Source organism: Pollicipes pollicipes, unplaced genomic scaffold (genome assembly GCF_011947565.3).
Source record: "Pollicipes pollicipes isolate AB1234 unplaced genomic scaffold, Ppol_2.1 Scaffold_4881;HRSCAF=5763_pilon_pilon_pilon, whole genome shotgun sequence".
NCBI classification, from domain to species: Eukaryota; Metazoa; Arthropoda; class Thecostraca; order Pollicipedomorpha; family Pollicipedidae; genus Pollicipes; species Pollicipes pollicipes.
Window position 1 is genome coordinate 3,908,975 of NW_023596576.1, and position 17,661 is coordinate 3,926,635.

Genomic DNA, 17,661 nt, shown 5'->3' on the forward strand with positions numbered 1-17,661 from the left:
TGGACCTATTCTAGCCTTTTTCCTTGATAGACCAATCTAAAAGCATGGTGGGGTCACGGGTAAAAAATACAGGTCATTGAAACTATGATATCAAAGTCATTTAGTAACTACTAGCTACATATGCCATGAACAAAACTCTTTTAGGGACAAACGTGCAAATTTTGATGACGAAAAGCAAGATCTCAGAAGTTGACCATTCCGGGTCAAGTATGATAATTTGCGCTCATAACCTATTTTTTAAGTTATGGTCGAATACTGCATGCCAGGTTCGATTTATTTACAAATTCACAAGAAAATTATATCGCTTAGAACAACAGATTTGGACAAACTTAAAATTGACAAACGCATTGGTGGTAAAGTTGTGTGCACCTACTAGATCTTTATGAGAGTCGGCCTGGGTATGTGTCATCTGTTGACCTAATAATTTCAATAAATTTTAAAGCATAGGAAGTGCGGGTTATTCATTGAAAACATTTGGCCAGTTGAACATATTTTATGGTAACAGCTTTGTATCTTACTAATTTTTGTCTTATGCGCACATTTTACATAAGATGACTGCCTAATCACTTACAAAACTGCGAGTGACACCCAGTACCGATTCGCAACTATTTTTGTTTTTCGGTTTGTTGATAAGGGGTTCATAACAGAAGGTTCAGCGTGAAATCTGCAGTTCAGAAGTGTTAACCACCAAACGACCGGGTCTCATTGCCGCATTCAGGCACCCATGGATATGACCACTTCTCTAAGATTGGAGGCATCAGGACTGGGGCGTCAAACTGGAATCTCGGATACGATCTGCCCTAAACTGCTATTTTGAATACAAAAATGTAAAAAGGTGCCTTGTATAGGAAGACTTGGCGTGCACAAAACATAATTTGGGGCAAATGTGAGGACTATGCCCCTCATGCGATTCGATCAGTGGCAGTACGTGCGGCTGTAAACTTGTGGTATCCTTGTAACCCTTTCTCAACCAAAGCAATCTTAAACCGATCCGCGGGCTGTTTAGGATTCGGCGCGATATCGTCTGACACGCTCACCGAGTCTGTGACGTCCTCAAACACGTACTGAGATATTCGAGGCTGTTTAGCCTTCAGCGCAATATCCACTGACACGCTTCAAACGCGACACTTTGTCTCAGAGACTTCGCGCCGTGGCCTCTGAACACTCGCCACATCAGTACCTTCCCATCTTACGGCTGCTGCAGGCCTGCATGTGGCATGGATCGCTTTAAAATTCCTCCCTGTCCGTCACATGCGTTTTTCATGTTCCGTGGGCAAGAAGTTTCACCTACAAGTTTAAACATACGTGAACACGTGAGTATACGTCGCGCATATGTCACGAGGCGGCACGTATTTTGTGCTGGCTCCTTCAGCCTTCCAAGAACTGATCAATTTTCTGCAAACCGGTGTATTTTTCAAGCAGGCTGAAACTAGCTAGCAACTAACATTGACTGTGAAACTGTTTAGCTGCTGCGAGTCGCCTTTGCGACCGCAGACGGCGCGGCCTGTGCGTTTGCAGCTGCCTACGAAAAGTAGCAGGCGTCATCTTCCGCCAGTAGGAGGTGACTCAGTCGGATGTTAACAGAAGCCTCAGCTTTCGAATTCGGTGCCGATGACTCGTTCTTAGTCTCATGTGCTTGGCTCCTCCTCCTTGCCCTGTGCTGACTCGCCGAGTGTGCTGGCCTTACAGAGCTTGTGGATTCTTTCGTGCATATTTCAGTCACCCACCGCATAGCATTTTCCGCTCTCGCAGCGCATTGCCGTGCTTTGTTCCTGTTAGGTCCGTTTGGCTCACGAAGCCGCGCAGCCCCGCTCTGGCGCGCGCGAACTTCCTCAGAAAGAGCAATGCAAGCAATAAAGCGACGCCTTCTCAGGCGGAAGGCGATAGCCTCTCCAGCTGTGAGTGACAAGTACGCCTGAACCATGGCTGCTATCGAGCCGCTGCTTTCCGACTATCGCAACGTCTCAGATAAGTTATGGGACCAGGGGATATTCGTCACAGACTTCATCAACTCAGGGGCTGGCCGCTATTCCTCGACCACTTTATAATAGGTAGGCATGTCATCGGCTTACAAATTTTTCCAAGAACTGATCTGAGAAAGAGGCGTTTGATTAACCTCAGAATACAAAGGTGACATAAAAGCATCTTCCAAATGGCAGATAATTTCGAACAGCACACATATCCCTAACGCCCTGCGTTTAGAGTGCATCGATGTTCACGGGTGAAGTTTGATCACAACGTATAAGCCTCATGACCCCAGCAGGCCTAGTTTCAGAACAGAATTTGGTAAGAACAATATCATCGAAGCAACCTAATCTACGTGCATATTTGAAGAAAGGAATTGGAGAAGTGTACCTAAGTGAGGTGTACTGCCTATATCTAGAAGGTATGTTATGAGGACAATTTGTTACATTGCACCTGGAGCTTTCATCTTTCATAGGATATTAGGTTTTGATCCTTCCTCTTGTAAACACATTTAAGTTCTTCATGGTTATCACCACCATGGGGATATGACTAGGAGTGTTACTGGTGGCTCACAATACGCTCACAATTTCATTGGCCTATATGTCGTTTCCCAGTGATCTAGCCACGTCATTAACTCAAAATTAAAAGGGGAGCCCGATAAATCCCGTAATGCGTTAGGTCAGCAATATTTAAAAGGATGTCGAAAATAAATAGTAATTAGTTTCGAGCCCACATTACGATATCAACGCTTCCTAACAGCGAACGTTTTTTCCCTGCAGTCGCGACCACCGTCGTCATGACGACCATGCGCACCTCTACTGGTGTGAACAAATGAACATTTTGTGATTGGTCTGGCTGGCAAGGGCCTGCTACCGAGAAGTTGACTGGTTGAAGTTTGAACCAGTGCATCACATGGATCATGTGATACTCCTATTCCCAAAGCCAAAGTGCGCCTCAAAGGGCCACTATGGTGAATGCCATAGGGAAGAAACTAAGGCCATAGCATAACGTTTCGTTGAATTCACGGGATAGTGGTTTCATGTTCGCATATCTTTTTATGTAAGCAGCACTGCAAGGTTTCGTAGTATTTATTACACAACCGTTTTGACGCATTTGTGTAACGCAAACATTACAGAGCACACGCATTAGAAAAAACAAGGCAAGTGAGATATATCACTTTTATGGTTTTGAACAGGAAGACAAATGAGATTTTCTCGCAGGGTCGCATGCTTCAAATAGAAATTTTGAGCTATTCCTGATTTCGAGAAATCTGGCATTAGTGATCAATCGTACGCGTCTTTTGTGACAATGAATTAAAAGTACAAAAGGTGGGATGCTCCTTTTGATAGCAGATAACGCAAACTTCCTTTGGTTTATTTCTTGCTTTGCTAGAATAATACGTATTATATATCTAGCTTTAATGGTAACCCTTGGCCGTGCTGTCAGGCAAAGCCATGCATGTTCGCTGCTCGTAACGGGACACGCGTGGTTTTGGTCCGCTTGGCATTTTGCCAATGCTGGGTGCTTCGCATGCATCTTTCGAACCTTCTGTTGAATCACTTCCAAGCCGTAGTTGGCTAAATTTCCGACGTCTATTAAGGTCAGATCAGGTTGATGGGCCCACCTGCCGTGAACGTTACATCGCCTTGACCAATTATTGGCTTTTAATTTTTTAACGCGCGACGCTTCTGACATGGAAGAAATCACTACTTTGTTTTTGATGCCAGTGGCAAGGTATGCGTGGGTGGGATATCTGGATTATTCTTCAGTATATTGTGCGACTCATGACCTTTTCAAACAAGCACCCGTGGTAGAATTAATGTATCCTAGATTAAAGTTCAAACGAGGGCAACATTTAGCAAGCGTTAGGCTGCACTGTGTCATGCGATGGGTGACGGATGGTCGGGGTGGCGGTTCCCATGAAATGTCTTTGAAATATCCGGAATGTTACGATGAATGTGACGCTGCCTGGCATATGTCACAAGGGTGTCATTACTTGCGATAGAAGCCAAACGAAATGTAATTTTCGGCGTCAGAAGTATCCCACGTAAGGAAAAACCTACGTTCAGTTCAGGCAAATAAATGCTAAGGTGAAGGTCAAGTCTGGTAAATAACATGCTTTCTTATTTGAAGTGACCTTCAGGAATTTATCAAACTCAGACAAAGCAGAGGCGCAGCAGAGTGTGCCTGGGAAATACGTCGAGCATGCGTGCACGTGCGAGCACGCTGAACGTGCCTTAGATTGGCAAACATTCGTCGGTGGCATCCGCTCCTGAGGCGGGCAGCTTAAGCAACAAAGCCCTTGCCACCTGTACATAATGAGTCATGGGAGTAATATGCTTATATACATAAATATATATATATATATATATATATATATATATAGGCTTTGGAAATCACGTAAAGGCATGAGGCAATAAAGGGTAAGCTGGGAGGTCATATATGACCTAGCACAGCTCCCAGTGCAACGTGTGCTTTTACCCATATCGAACTTTGCTTGTCGGAACAGACACACGAAACAAATCACGACAGTGTCCATTGTTTAAACGCCCATCGAAGACCACTTACGCACGATGACCATGCTATTCAACCCGTTATGGTACCTACCAGTAACCGAGAGCCGACTGACGTGCCGGGCTTTGCTGCAGCAACGCTTTGCCGTAGCTTCTAGTGCTCCCGCAAGACTTCTGGCTACGAAGCGATGCCGGAGAGTGCTTCGACCCTCACCCGGCTGTTGCCTGTTTTGCAGATAACTACCGGCCTATTTGTGCTCCATTAGGTATGTTGTGTCTGACCGCTGCTGCCTGTGGATTTCCATGTACCCTGTCTGGTAATGAAGGCTCATGGGAGAAGTCTAGATGCCTGTCTCTCCGTTTATGCACATGCATGAAGTGGCTTGCGCGACAGTCATCAACGCGACTCCCAGGACATTGGCTGCAGGAATCTCGAACATGGAGCCAGCGGCGAACACCTTTAGCGATTATGAAGGCATGAAGATAAGATTCGCAGTAGCGGTGTGGGAGCGCACTTCTCGCGCCTTCTGTGAAAAAATACGCTTCTTGCGGTATTGTAGAGGAAGTTTCCCCACACCACAACACCTTTTGTGCGCAACCACAACTCCAACATAAGGCATGTTTTTGTCTTTAAAATGGTTTTCCTAAAATTTTGACATGTTTCTGTGTATCGTTGTCTTCAAAGTCAGCAAGTGGCGAAGGTCGTTGCGTTTTCAACCCCTGAAATCATACTTAAGCACATAATGCTTATGCGTTCTGGTGTAGATGCAGCGCACAGGGAAAATTTATCAATATGAATGAATTGTGCCCAATATACTAATGCCCTTTTATCAGATACCCAGTGCAAATAGACCCAGACATATCGTCATGTAGTTATGCATTAATCAGTCGTTATAGCAACGCATTTTGCTAAAATAATATTTTGAAATCTCCGCATTTTAACTACATATTCCTTGCATCGAGTACATACCGCGGAAAATATTAAACCATTCAGCGTTGATTTTACCTTCGCTTTTGTTTCTTCTGCCAGTGATCGACCACGGAAGGGTCATCAAAGAAGAGCTGTATGCAGCATTTTGTCAACATTGTGTTGTTGATTGTTTTGAAATTATTTTGCCATCTAGAAATAGAGCTAACAATGGAGTGCAGAATCCAGATGAAGAGAGAGGCACGAGCGGTGTGATTTAAGCTCGTGAATGGTGGATACCTGTCACGGACTTTTCCTGACCGCCCACCGTTACAAATAGCCTTTGCAGTCCGTGCCGTGTGGAAGGCAGATTTCGGCTAAAAGCGATGTTAGATTATCGATGCCGTTATAGCATCCATAAAGTCTGTGAACCGCGGAGACACCGTAGGCAACCTACGTACGTTAGTGGAATGCGCCTGATGCAATGGATTTATGTCAAATTGCAGTTTCTCAGAAAGACTGGACTCAGTGACAGTTCAATGGAATGGATCTGTTCGGAAAAATTGCATGACAGCCACCTCATTTACATGGACTGGTGGGTAGCCGTATGGTTACAGAACATCATGGGGTGCATTTCTGACTTGTTCAACATTCTTAGCACTAGAATCTGTTGCGCACAGGATATGCAATTCACGTGTGGCTACACATGGTTGAAAAGAAGGCAGCACCTGACTCATTATTTGCGTTGGCAATGGGAGCAAAGACCTGAAAGGTGAAACCTTGTCTTCCTTACACAAAGATCTGGTTCATGTAACCCCTAGCCTGTAACTCTCACACACTAAGGTTTTCAAGAGTAGTGTCCGAACGGTGTGGCGTAGCGACGCAAAATTAGTTAAGTCTTGGACAGCTGAAAAGCCGATGAGTTGATGTGAAAAATCAGACATGCTCTTTAAGTTGGTTGACCTGCGGTGGGCCAAAGTCAGGTAATGCTATCAGCGCAGATACGACAACGGAGCATGAGATAATGTCATAGAAGTTGAGGGTGGTTTCTTAGATAATTAGACGCTTGAACTTGGTATGGAAACTAATTGCTTGTCCTTGGGTCAGGTTGGTTAACTCAAGGTCCAACAAAACAACTTTTGTGGAAACTAACTTTACGCGGTAGATTTTGTACTAATTTAGAATTCTGCGGCCACAAGGACGTGCACGACATTCTGTTATGACTTAATATAGACCATGGAATGTCACTGACATAAAACGACCTAGACCAAGCCTTTGCTTTGAGGTAGCCGCCATCCGTAGGAAGTTTTTGACGTTGATTTGAAATCGAAATATTGCATTAATCTCAAAGATTTTTGGTCATTTTGTCTTGATGGATGTCAGATGAAGTAATTGACCTAACATAAAACTAACCCTCAGTTTAGCCTTGTTTGACATGATCGGGTAAATCCACGCACACATGCATAAAGCTAAGCATACATGCGACCCGGTGTGGTTTCCACAGAATGACTGGTAGGAATACCAGTTTGAGCGGCAAACGCTTGCGTTATGCGTAAAAGACATGGTAATAATGAAAAACCCAACGGCTTGTCTGACAAGAGGAAATAATGAATCACGCAATTTGAAACAAGAAGAAAATCATGCAGCTCTACAAAGCTGTTCACAGCAGACCTTTATTAAAGTCAACGGCACCAAAACGTCTCTAAACTCATACGAAACGAGTAGAAGGCGATAAAGTGGCGATTGGCTTACGGTTACAGTGTAACTCTGTCACTCAAGAGCCAAGTGTGAGTGCTCTCCATCAAGTCGTATCACCCGCTTTTTCCGCATCACATACGCAGTTTCCTTACCCGTCAGTCATGAGTACTTGGATACAACAAAATTCACGAACATCTGTTTCTAAAGCTTCTGAGAAGTGATGCCACTAATTGTGGATGCATGCAATATTCATAAAATAATAGAGATGTACAGCTTTAGCAACGGCCTAAATAATGCACCCGAAAGCAAACTGCACTGGTAAATCATAAGTGACGACTCGTCTCAAATCGCTCTTCTTTTACCGCACAGGGGGCCTGACTGGTGAGGTATGCATTGTAGTTTCAACTCGATCAGAGGACTTGCGACTGACTCATATCCTCAGTTTTTTTCTTCAATGGTGCATGTTGCGTAGCTTTCTGATTATGCACATCTTGCAACAAAAAATTGTGAGATCAAGCCATGCAGTCTTGCTTGCTTTCACCACTGGATACTTCATTTTTAGGACTCAGGTTTGTTATTTTATGAAGCTTTTACTTTAGAAGCTATGATTTTGTGTTCGTTTGCCTGCAGTGACACGAGGGCATTGTAGCTATTTTTGACTTGGATCATTGGTCGGTGATGCTTTTGATGACTCAATGAGTGATATGATTTTCAAGCGTTTTTGAGCCCTGTTGGACGAGCTGGGATTTGCTGGCCCCGAGAGGTTTGCCTACCCTAGCATGCCCTGTGATACTTGAAGTTTTAGCAGCCAAATTTTCCGCATTTTTACACATGCTGTAACGACCATGAATGGTAATGCAGTCTGTTTTAATGCAGCAAGGCCAAGTCAACCAAGCATTTGCATTGGATTGTGTAAAAGTGAGCCTGGAAAGTGTGCCGAAAGACGGTCATTCTATTGGAATAATCTGAGACCTTGCACAGCCTAGGTATTGTCCCACCGCCCTCGCACACGTGGTTCTGAAGATCGGAAAGAGGGTGATATATACTAACACCCCAACTGATTGCTGGTCTACCGTGGGTCACATGAACGTATGCCTGATGACGTTCACCTGATCTAGTTTTAGGCGAGATGTCTGATGTCGCCTCTCGCTCGGCACCGTCGTGTTTACATTCCGGGGCACGAGGCGCCGAGAGGTAGAAGGCCGGTCTGGCCCCGGTCGTTCTTGCCGTCTTCCAGCGAGACAGAGACAGAGGCTCTTACAGAGACGGTCAAAGTGGTTGTGGCCGGTTGTGAGACTCGCCACAGTCTTCCGATGGATGAAGTGGTACATCAACATGACCATGTTGCATAACAAAAGGCGTACAAAGGTTTGTTTGTCTGCCCTGTGTCTACCTACGCGATATTCGACCTCATGATAATGGTAACGGAGCCATACAAGCTGTGCGGTTTTCGAGGGGTCACAATGTGAATGGATATTTTTGGTAACATATCCGTTGGATGAAAGCAGTCGAAAGTGCAAAAGTATGCATTGCCCACATCGCATTATGACATTTCAAGATTTAATATTCTTCACCTTTGCGTTTTGGCCTTTTCACCTCGTAGAACATTTCGTGACGGGAGATAACACGATGGTCGAATAAATGTGCATCCTAAAGGCTGTCAATGGAATCTCATAAGTAAGTTTTGCATTTCGGAATACTCAAGAATGAAAGGATTTGAAATGATAAAACATATTTCGACGCATCAAACGTACTACATTTTGGTGTTCGATAACTTAAACCTCAAATGTATCAAAGCAAATCACTGCATATTTTACCTCAGCGCTATTTAAAGGGCCGTCAGGTTTTGTTGTCGAAAGTTGGCTTGTGAACATCCATTTAAAGCTGGGAAAATGTTCAAATTTATGGTCCTGCAGCCAGGTATTGCAACCTACAGAAAACCCCTGCATGCTGAAGTAAATACTCTTTAAAGAGTCTGTTGAAGGGAGAGTGCCACATTCTTTGTTCAAATATGAGCGTAGTGGGGGGGGGGGGGGGGCCGGAGGCGCTAATCATGTACCCAAACTTTAAGAGTTTCCGCAATCACCATGTGTATTAAAAGCAATATCATACTTTGTATACAGGAACAGTACGCCATCAGTTATCAACGTCACTCAGTGATGAAAGAACTGTGGTCCACGCCGGTCCATGGCACGTCCATCCGTACCGACCCTCCGTGTCAAGTTATTCGTCACCCGCGAGTCGATGAAGGTGGTGGCAGTTTGCGGGCGGAGTTTCGGCTGCTTCGCGGAGCGAGGTCGCCAGCCGGCCCCGTGCTCATTTCGCTCGATCACACGCCAGAATCCCTCTATTGGGAGTACCTGGGAGGCACGTGGGGAGAGTTTCTCGCGTCCACCATGCGTACGTTAGCGTCGCGCTGCAGCTGGGTCGTCCCGCTGCCGCAACGTGCAGCCAGCAGGGCCGGCCAGAAGACCAAGTCGCCGGTCACGCAGCACCGGTGTAGAGTGGGTGGCGGCACCTCCTTACATGCAGCACTGCTCTCGGCAAATAAGTCGTCTTCATTTTGAGTCATGAACTAGGCTTCGTACATAATTCACGTCGATTTTGTTACGACTGGGGCATATCACATGAAAGTGAATCAAGCGGAATGGCGACCCAGGCGGGTATTTCCTGTGGGAACCTCTTCTGAGAGCGGAGCCACACATCGCCAGTAACGTCTTCAGCTGGGCCGACCTAGAACCCTCGTTCGCTGGTACGCCAAGCCCATGAAACATGAAGGGCATTTTATCGTCCATGACGACGTTTACGTCCATGGGCACAACCAGCAGCAAGTGAATTAGATGTCGGATTCAAGTTTGTGACGCACACCAGGTTTTTCAGTAGTTTTTGTACGCATGCTCAGCTGGTATGGAAACTGACCAGTCAAAAAACACATAGAGATATCCCGGCCTTGTTCACTGCCTAGCGCGTCAGTTATCACTCCTTTGCTGACTACGGCCACTTCTGGGCTGCCGCTGTCCGCCGGGCAGGTCGTCCGCCGCGCCGCGTTTTGTTGGAGCTGGGGTTCCCCTCATTTCGTGGCAGTTAACAATATAATATACTGCTGACTTTGTTATTCCAGTCTCAGCTAGGTGTCACATCAAGTCCGCCCTTTGTCAGCGTTGTTTTTTTATGTGTCTCGCTACCGAAACTATAGTATGGTGCCGGAACTCCTCGACACGATGAGTAAATGAAAAGTGGAATAATATCGTCTGATGTGCTCATGCTCAACATAATATTTTTCGTTGATGTAACCAAGAAAAGCCTTGAGCCTCTGGCCTTTCAGCATTTTGAGTTTTGGGTTTTCCGTGGCAATAATCGACCTTAAAAATTCACGAGATGGTGTTCAAGATCACAAATCATCACGAGCACAACCCGAAACGTTGAATTTCGTCCATATCGCCATTGCTCACTTAGTAACGTTGTTTAGCCGGTGCCTCCTGGCATACTGAAAGACATCGTGGACAGAATAAGAACTCCTGACAGTAGCAGCTTAGCAGGGGAAGTGCTTATGCGGACAAATTGCTGAGGCATCACAGTTTGTTAGTTTGTACCCAAAATTGGTGTAGATCTGTTATATGCATCTGCCACGATTAGCTGTGTACAATGCAGCCTTTAAACCGTTTTCTATGCATCTTCAATGACTCAGATTTTTCTGTCGAAAACATGATTTTCTCAAAGCTATTTCGTCTGTTGGAAACTTGAGTTTTGTTCGCACACAATTTGATGTGTTTAACAGCATCCGATTTGGTTTTACAGATCTTAGTTCAACACGGTTTTCAGTAGAATTTGTGATCAAATTGTTCCTGTAGTAACTGGTATGAACGTCTGTAGGGTCTGATGCGGTCTTTGGAGAAGATCGTTGTTTTACGATTTGGATGGAACATCTTGCAAAAGCCACAACACGCTCTGTTGTCTTGAAACGCCAAAATCAAATGCGGTTGAGTCAAACCTTCGGATTGCATCCCGCAAAACAACAGTACAGGGGGTTTGGCGTCGACGGTACAGGGGGTTTGGCGTCGATGGTACAGGGGGTTTGGCGTTGATGGTACGGGGGTTTGGCGTCGATGGTACGGGGGTTTGGCGTCGATGGTACGGGGGTTTTGCGTCGTCGCTGTCCTGTATACTCATACCCATGGCCGGCGTTTTGATATCTGGTAACAACTATAATGATTGGCTTCTTAAACGTGTTGATCATTCGACCGCGATTTCCTCGTAATTATGTGAGAAAGGAACGATTGGGCTAATGAAATGCTATATTTCGCTAACTGGTCTTCCGCATGCTTGTCAAAGACCAGAAAGTGTACATTTTTGACATGTGGAACAGCCTGTAAAAGACTTCACATTTCCATGTTGAGGAAGTCCTGTGGTCGAAGTATAATGTTTGGCCCAACGTCGATTTTCCTTATTCACATGACTACGAAAAAGCGGGACCAAATGGCGCTGAAACAAGTGGCCTACGCATTTCATTTTTTCTGTTAGCGAGATGCGCATTACAGCAAGTATTTCTTTTTTCCACCTTATTTTGAGCACTCATTGCATCGGCCTGTCATGATAGCCTTCAAATGTGGCACTCTCCCTTCCAATGTAATGTGGACAGCAGAGATGGGAGGCGTGCCTTCTGCCCCGCGGACGCATGTGTCCAGCCTGCCGCAACCGCTGTGTGCCGCACGCCTAACTGTTCTGTGGGCGCGCGATCTCGTGGGCTGTCCACGCTGCCCCCTGTGCTGCGTCATGCTCGTCAGCTTCGGCGTGCCGAATGGGAGCTTGCGCGAGCCCCGCCCCGCGGGGTCCGCCGCCGGCTGACGAGTTTTAGCGCTGTGCCGGCTCCGCTGACGACTCGCCGGCCCGCAGCTAAGTGCTCTCGGCGGCCCCATGGGCACGGGCTTGGTCCCAGGTGGGCTCGACCGCGCTCGCCTCCCGCTGTCATATGCCCAGATGCGTTCGTAACAAGGGAAAGATCGTTAAGATGCTGGATCGGTGTTTATGCCTTTGTACCTGTCGTTTGTTGACTCTCGTTTTTTATGGTGGCAGGTAGGAAGTACATAGCTGACACACAGTTAGCCGGGTGGCATTTTGTTATCGCTCATCGCATAGATGTGACTTCACGGCATACTTGTGACATTAGCGCCTTATTTCTTACGTCGTCCGGTAGCGAGTTCCAGAACTTGTCGTGTCCCAGGCTAAGTTTAAAGGTCTGAGGAACATGCCTATTTCATGAGGCGTGAAATGTGTAGATACCCTGGGACCTTCCCACGCGCATTGGCCGAGCGGGGGCTTGGGAGCCTGGCGAGGCCCGTCACCCGCGTCCGTCTCCTGACCGTCGGCCGTGACAACGCAGGTGACCTGTTCGACATGCTGCTGCCCATGCTCAGCATATATCAAGAGTACGTGCGCAACCACTACTACGGCCTGAAGGTGAGCTATCCACATATAATGCATAATGCATATGCATAATGCATAATGCATAATGCATCGCGCAGCTGACCTGTGCGGGATCAGACCTGCGCAGAAGGTGCGGACAGACGCTTCGTGTTTGCCACCCGACACCTCATTCTCCGGGGCTGGCGCTGGCTCAGTCTGCCGATTCATGCTGAAAGTTCCGTCGACATTTCCCCCGAATTTGGCTTGCGTCACCTTGTTGCGAACTATCCACACATTATGTATGCGTGTATGCAGTGACACGCTATGCAGAGGGGACACTGGGAGCACGTGCAAGTGGCGCAGCCAAGGGGGGCTCATGGGTCTTAAGCAAACCTCCCCTGGTCAGGCTCGACCGTAGATTTTCACCACAACGCCACTGGGTATACTTCCGGAATCTGGTGACCAGAAAAATATTTTGGCTTTAAATCTCACAAGCACTACCATGTTTTTCTCTTATGATTTATGATACTTCTCAGGGCTGAGTCATATTTGAGCATACAAAAAACACATTGGCTCCAAACTCACGCAAGTTGAAAACATGTGAATGGGCCAAAATGATAGCGCGTATTCTTTAATTTTTTGCATCTTTATCAGAAAGTATAAATATGCTGGCCTACTTAGTTTTTGCACGTATACGGGTCTGGGGTCAAGGTGCCTTGATGATTACAGCATCATGAGAAACGACGCATAGAGCCCAACAGCCGTAATTGAGTAGTAACACTAGCGGTTAACCTAATGAGCATGTACACTACGCAGCTAAAACAATGGTTTGAGGCACCAGGACAAACCAACATCGATAGGGGTTGATGCGTAAGGTCTGTACCTCTTAGCGTTTGTGGAGTTTGCTAGTCCGTTTTGCAGTGCGTAGGTATTCTTAATGGAGCTGAAAAGCGCTTGTACAAAAAAATAGCTCCCCTCGTCGCAAATCATGATAGACCCCTTTCACAAATTCTGGCTGCGCTCCTAATCCGCGTAATCCTTTATAAAATGCTGATGTGTATTCATTTTCATGGGAATAAATGTTGGTAATCATAAGTGATGGCTACATTCGTAAATAAGTAGTGCGTTATGTCAATGAAGTAATTTCGTAAGCCCACCGCACTCTAAAATCGAGTTTTCAGTTTTTGCATCGGATGCCTTTCTTTTGAGATATCCCGCATGTACCAGCTGTTTTGCGCGCGAGCTCTTTATGGCTATCTGGGCAGGTCAGGCGGGTCCAAGGACCTCATGATGTCGCCAAGCCCGCCCGTTAAGTGTATTGTGACTCTCAGCACCGGCCCGCAGCGACCTGTATGGCGCGGACCGACCCGTGGCCCCGCCCCTCAGGTACTCTCCGAGTGCAAGCAGAGCTCGCAATTCTCGACGTTCCTGAGCCGCTTGGAGGCCAAGTCTACCTGTCAGGGCCGCACGCTGGAAACCTTCCTCACCTACCCCATGCATCAGGTATGCTGGACTCATGTACACGATAACGTCGGGGAGGGGGGGGGGGGGGCGCTGCTCCTGACGTTTGCGCTGAACTGCAAGCAGGTGCTCTGCCATGTCGGGGTTTTATGTTCCTCAGATGTGGTACATGCTTTTCCTAGCTGAGATTAGGCGCAACATAGCTCATGTTTTCGCACCTGAGTTTGAGACAATCCCAAGTGTTAACGTTCTGACCGTATATTACTGTCCATGGTGGTCACGGTAGAAGTGCTTACGAATGTCTATGGACGGATGCCAACATCAGGATTTTCTTCTTTCAATCATGAATTACATCAGAAAATAATCAAATTTACCAATACAATCATTTGCAGTCTGATATAGCGGTGGTGAATCTCTCAATGTGTATTCGTTCCCGTCTGGCTGCTCTCAGAATTGCAAGCGAGTGGTCATACGTCCAAAGCCTGCAATGTCCGGCAGCGCTCTTTCTGCCCGTCCGGTTAACCGGCTTGCCTCGCGAGCCGTCGCCATGGCAACCGGCCACTGATTGACGAACAATTACTGGGGCCCTTTGGACTGCGACACGAGTGGCTCCCCGGCCGGACTGAAGGGCGTCGGGCTGCATTGGAGCCAGCCGGCACGTGATTAGACGGCTGCCGGCCGCGCGCCGCCGCCGCTGGCTGGCCGATCGGCTCCGTCAGCGTGCTCAGTGGGGTCTGCTCGGGCCAGGTGCGCCACCAGGCTAGTCAAACCAGGGGGGGGGGATGAGTCCGTCTATGGGAGACTCAAGCCCAGAGAAGAAAATGTGAACAGGGACACGCTTCGCTTTACCTCTCGTTCCAAAATTACAGTGACGACGCGTGGTCCACTGTTCCCCGCTCGGGTCGCGCCCCGCGTTGCAATCGTCTTCGTCCTCAATCTGTGTCGCAGATCCCGCGGTACATCGTGACGCTACACGAGCTGCTGGCGCACACGCCTCATAACCACGTGGAGCGGAGGTCTCTGGACGAGGCCCCGCAGGCAACTGGAGCACCTCAGCAGGCAGATGCAGGACGAGGTAAGATGTCAAAGGCTACAGCATCAGGGACACGACTGCGTTTTCCACTTGAGCACGTATGCATGAATAAGGTGGTGCTCGTTGCAGTTAAGTCCTTGCTTGCAGTTCAATCCCCAGTAAACACTTGAGATGATGGCGGAGTACGGAGATGATGGCTTGCCCACGTTCAGCGATGAGGCTGACACGTTACCGGCTACATTTGCGATCGGGTGTGATGAAATTGCATTTGATATAGATTGTTTGATTATCGCTAGTAGCGCATGCATGACGTACTCTGTAGGCATGATTCAAAATATGCCTAGATGATTTACTCGATAAATGCCTTATAAGATGTTCAAGGGACTCAAAACCCTATTTTAGCTAGTGCGTTGACTGATGACGTCACCATAAAAGTTAGCGAGCAAGTGTACTTCACTAGGAAGCACTTTTATTCTGCGTTTGCAGCACATCTTAGCACCAACCTGACATCTGCTGCACCCATCTGACGCCTGTCTGACATCCTCAGGTGCCCGTCTGACATCCATATGACACGTTCCAGTGACCTTCTGACGCCTGTTTGACATCCTCGCGTGCCCGTTTGACACCCGTCTGACACCTTGTGGTACCTGTTGACGCCCGTCTGACGCCTCCCGGTGCCGTCTGACGCCTGTCGACATCCGTTGGTGCCCGTCTGACGCCAGTGTGACACCCGCTGGTGCCATCTGACACCTGTTTGACACCGGCTGGTACCCATCTGACACCCGTCTGACACCCGCTGATGCCCGCTGGCAGATGAGCGAGGTGGAGTGCACTCTGCGCAGCGTAGCCATCGAGCGGAGGATGATGCAGGGCTGCGACCTGCTGTTCGACGACGTAAACCAGGTGTTGACGGCCCAGGGGCGCGCGCCGCCCGCGCGCACGCAGCGCTCTCGCTCCATCTCCGACTCTGGCGCCGGTTCAGTGTCGCTCTCGCCGTCGCCTTCCATCACCAACCAGGCGCGCTCGCTCTCCTGCTTCCACCTGGAGGCGCGCAAGGTGTCCACCTCGTTCCCGCGCGTCTCGATCGACTTCCCGCGAGACAAGAAGGAGCTCTTCCTCCGAGGACAGCGACGACCCGTGGAGCAAGGCGGGCGGCCAGCGCGAGCGCAGCCACAGCACGGTAAGCTGCCAGCCGTCGCAGGAGATCGCGGCCGCGCTGCAGCGTCACCGCCACTCCTGCCAGATCTTCGGCCGCAGCGACGACGAGGACATCCGTCGACTGAAGAGCCTGCGCAAGTGCTCGGTCGGCCCGTACCTGGCCGTGCCGTCCGTCATGATCAGCGACGTGGCCGTCTCCGTGCCGTCGTCGTCCTCCAGCCTGCGCTCCAGCATCTCCTCGCAGCCGCGCACGCCGCGCGGCAGGCGCTCCATCACGTTCTTGGACGCGGTCGTGTCGCAGCGGCTGTGAGCACGCCGATGGGACCGGCCCGTGCCCTGGGCGGTGCTACCGCTGGTCGGAGGAGTCGCTCGGCGCAACAGCTATGGGGATGCTGCCTCGCGGCGCGACGCGGGCGGATGGGGACCGGTGGCGGGGGTTAGCGTATCAGCTGTGCTGCTGTGTTTGGACAGAGCGGACAGTACGGCTGACGATGGGGATGCGCCACGGCCGCTGCCAAGGCTGTCAGGTGGTCGGCTTTCGGAGAAGCAGTGGCCGATGTGTGTATCACTGGGAGGTGACGTTGGTGCGGACCTTTTAGGCCTGGTGGCCACTTTTAGGCATGGCACCTTCTGGTGCCATGCCTCTGACGAACAAGACTTAGGTGATATCACCTTGTGCTCAGCTGGGCCATTATGGTGACCAAGGGGAGCAACAAGGAGGGAGGATGAAGCCCACAAGGCCTTTGGCCCCGAGACAAGCCCCTGGAGGGCTTCATTGTGCGTTTGAGTACTGCTCACACCTCATGAGTGACGCGAAAAAATCTGCATCTTACGGCTCCTGTTAGCTCAATGTAATCGTGTTTTTGATCGACATTGGTGTACGTACCTGGCTCAGATTTGGGCAGGTATGCATGTACCTTCCACGCTGGCTGGGCCCCTCGGCATCCGCACTTCCATTTCGCCGGGAATGTACATAAACCCATGTGACTGTTTTGTGTCATGAATGTTATGAACATCGTCCCGCGATAGGTGCCACTGCTAAAATCGGTCCTGGTTTTGGCAGGAAAAATTCAGAAAATGTACCTTGTTTTTGACTGTATGCAGATTATGGTCGACGTTCGTTATTGAAGCCGAAACGTTTGTTTTGCCTTCGTCCGTCGTTTTGCCGCGAAGCTCACTTCCATGAGGCGACTGCAGGTACGCCATGGTGAGTTTCTGGAGTGCAATGGTCTTGTCAGTAGGAAAAACAGGGAAACGACCTTGCATAACACATAACTAATGCCGAGCTGATATAGGCTAGGTCTTGACCTGATGCTATTCAAAGTTGGCAGAGTTTTTCGGGAAGGCGTTTGGCGGTCTGCTGGGGAGCCTGAAGCTCCTCATTTGTAACCGAAACCACTCACCTTGTCCATTTTCTTGATCGATTGTGGTCCCCAAAGGCTGAAACCATGTGCAAACGGCATGCACTGTTTTCCTCTGGTGCCAAGAAATAGGCATGCTGAATTTTTCGATGGTCAGGAACA

General features: G+C 48.5%; 1 protein-coding gene across 1 annotated transcript in view; it reads left to right on the forward strand.

Moving 5' to 3' along the window:
- LOC119099947 (ras-specific guanine nucleotide-releasing factor 1) overlaps positions 1–17,661 on the forward strand; it is a 123,079-nt gene that overhangs the window by 85,210 nt on the left and 20,208 nt on the right. The window contains exons 8-9 of the mRNA XM_037223048.1: positions 12,464–12,540; positions 13,873–13,989. Of these exons, the coding sequence (XP_037078943.1) occupies positions 12,464–12,540; positions 13,873–13,989 (194 nt within the window). The remainder of the gene's footprint in view (positions 1–12,463; positions 12,541–13,872; positions 13,990–17,661) is intronic.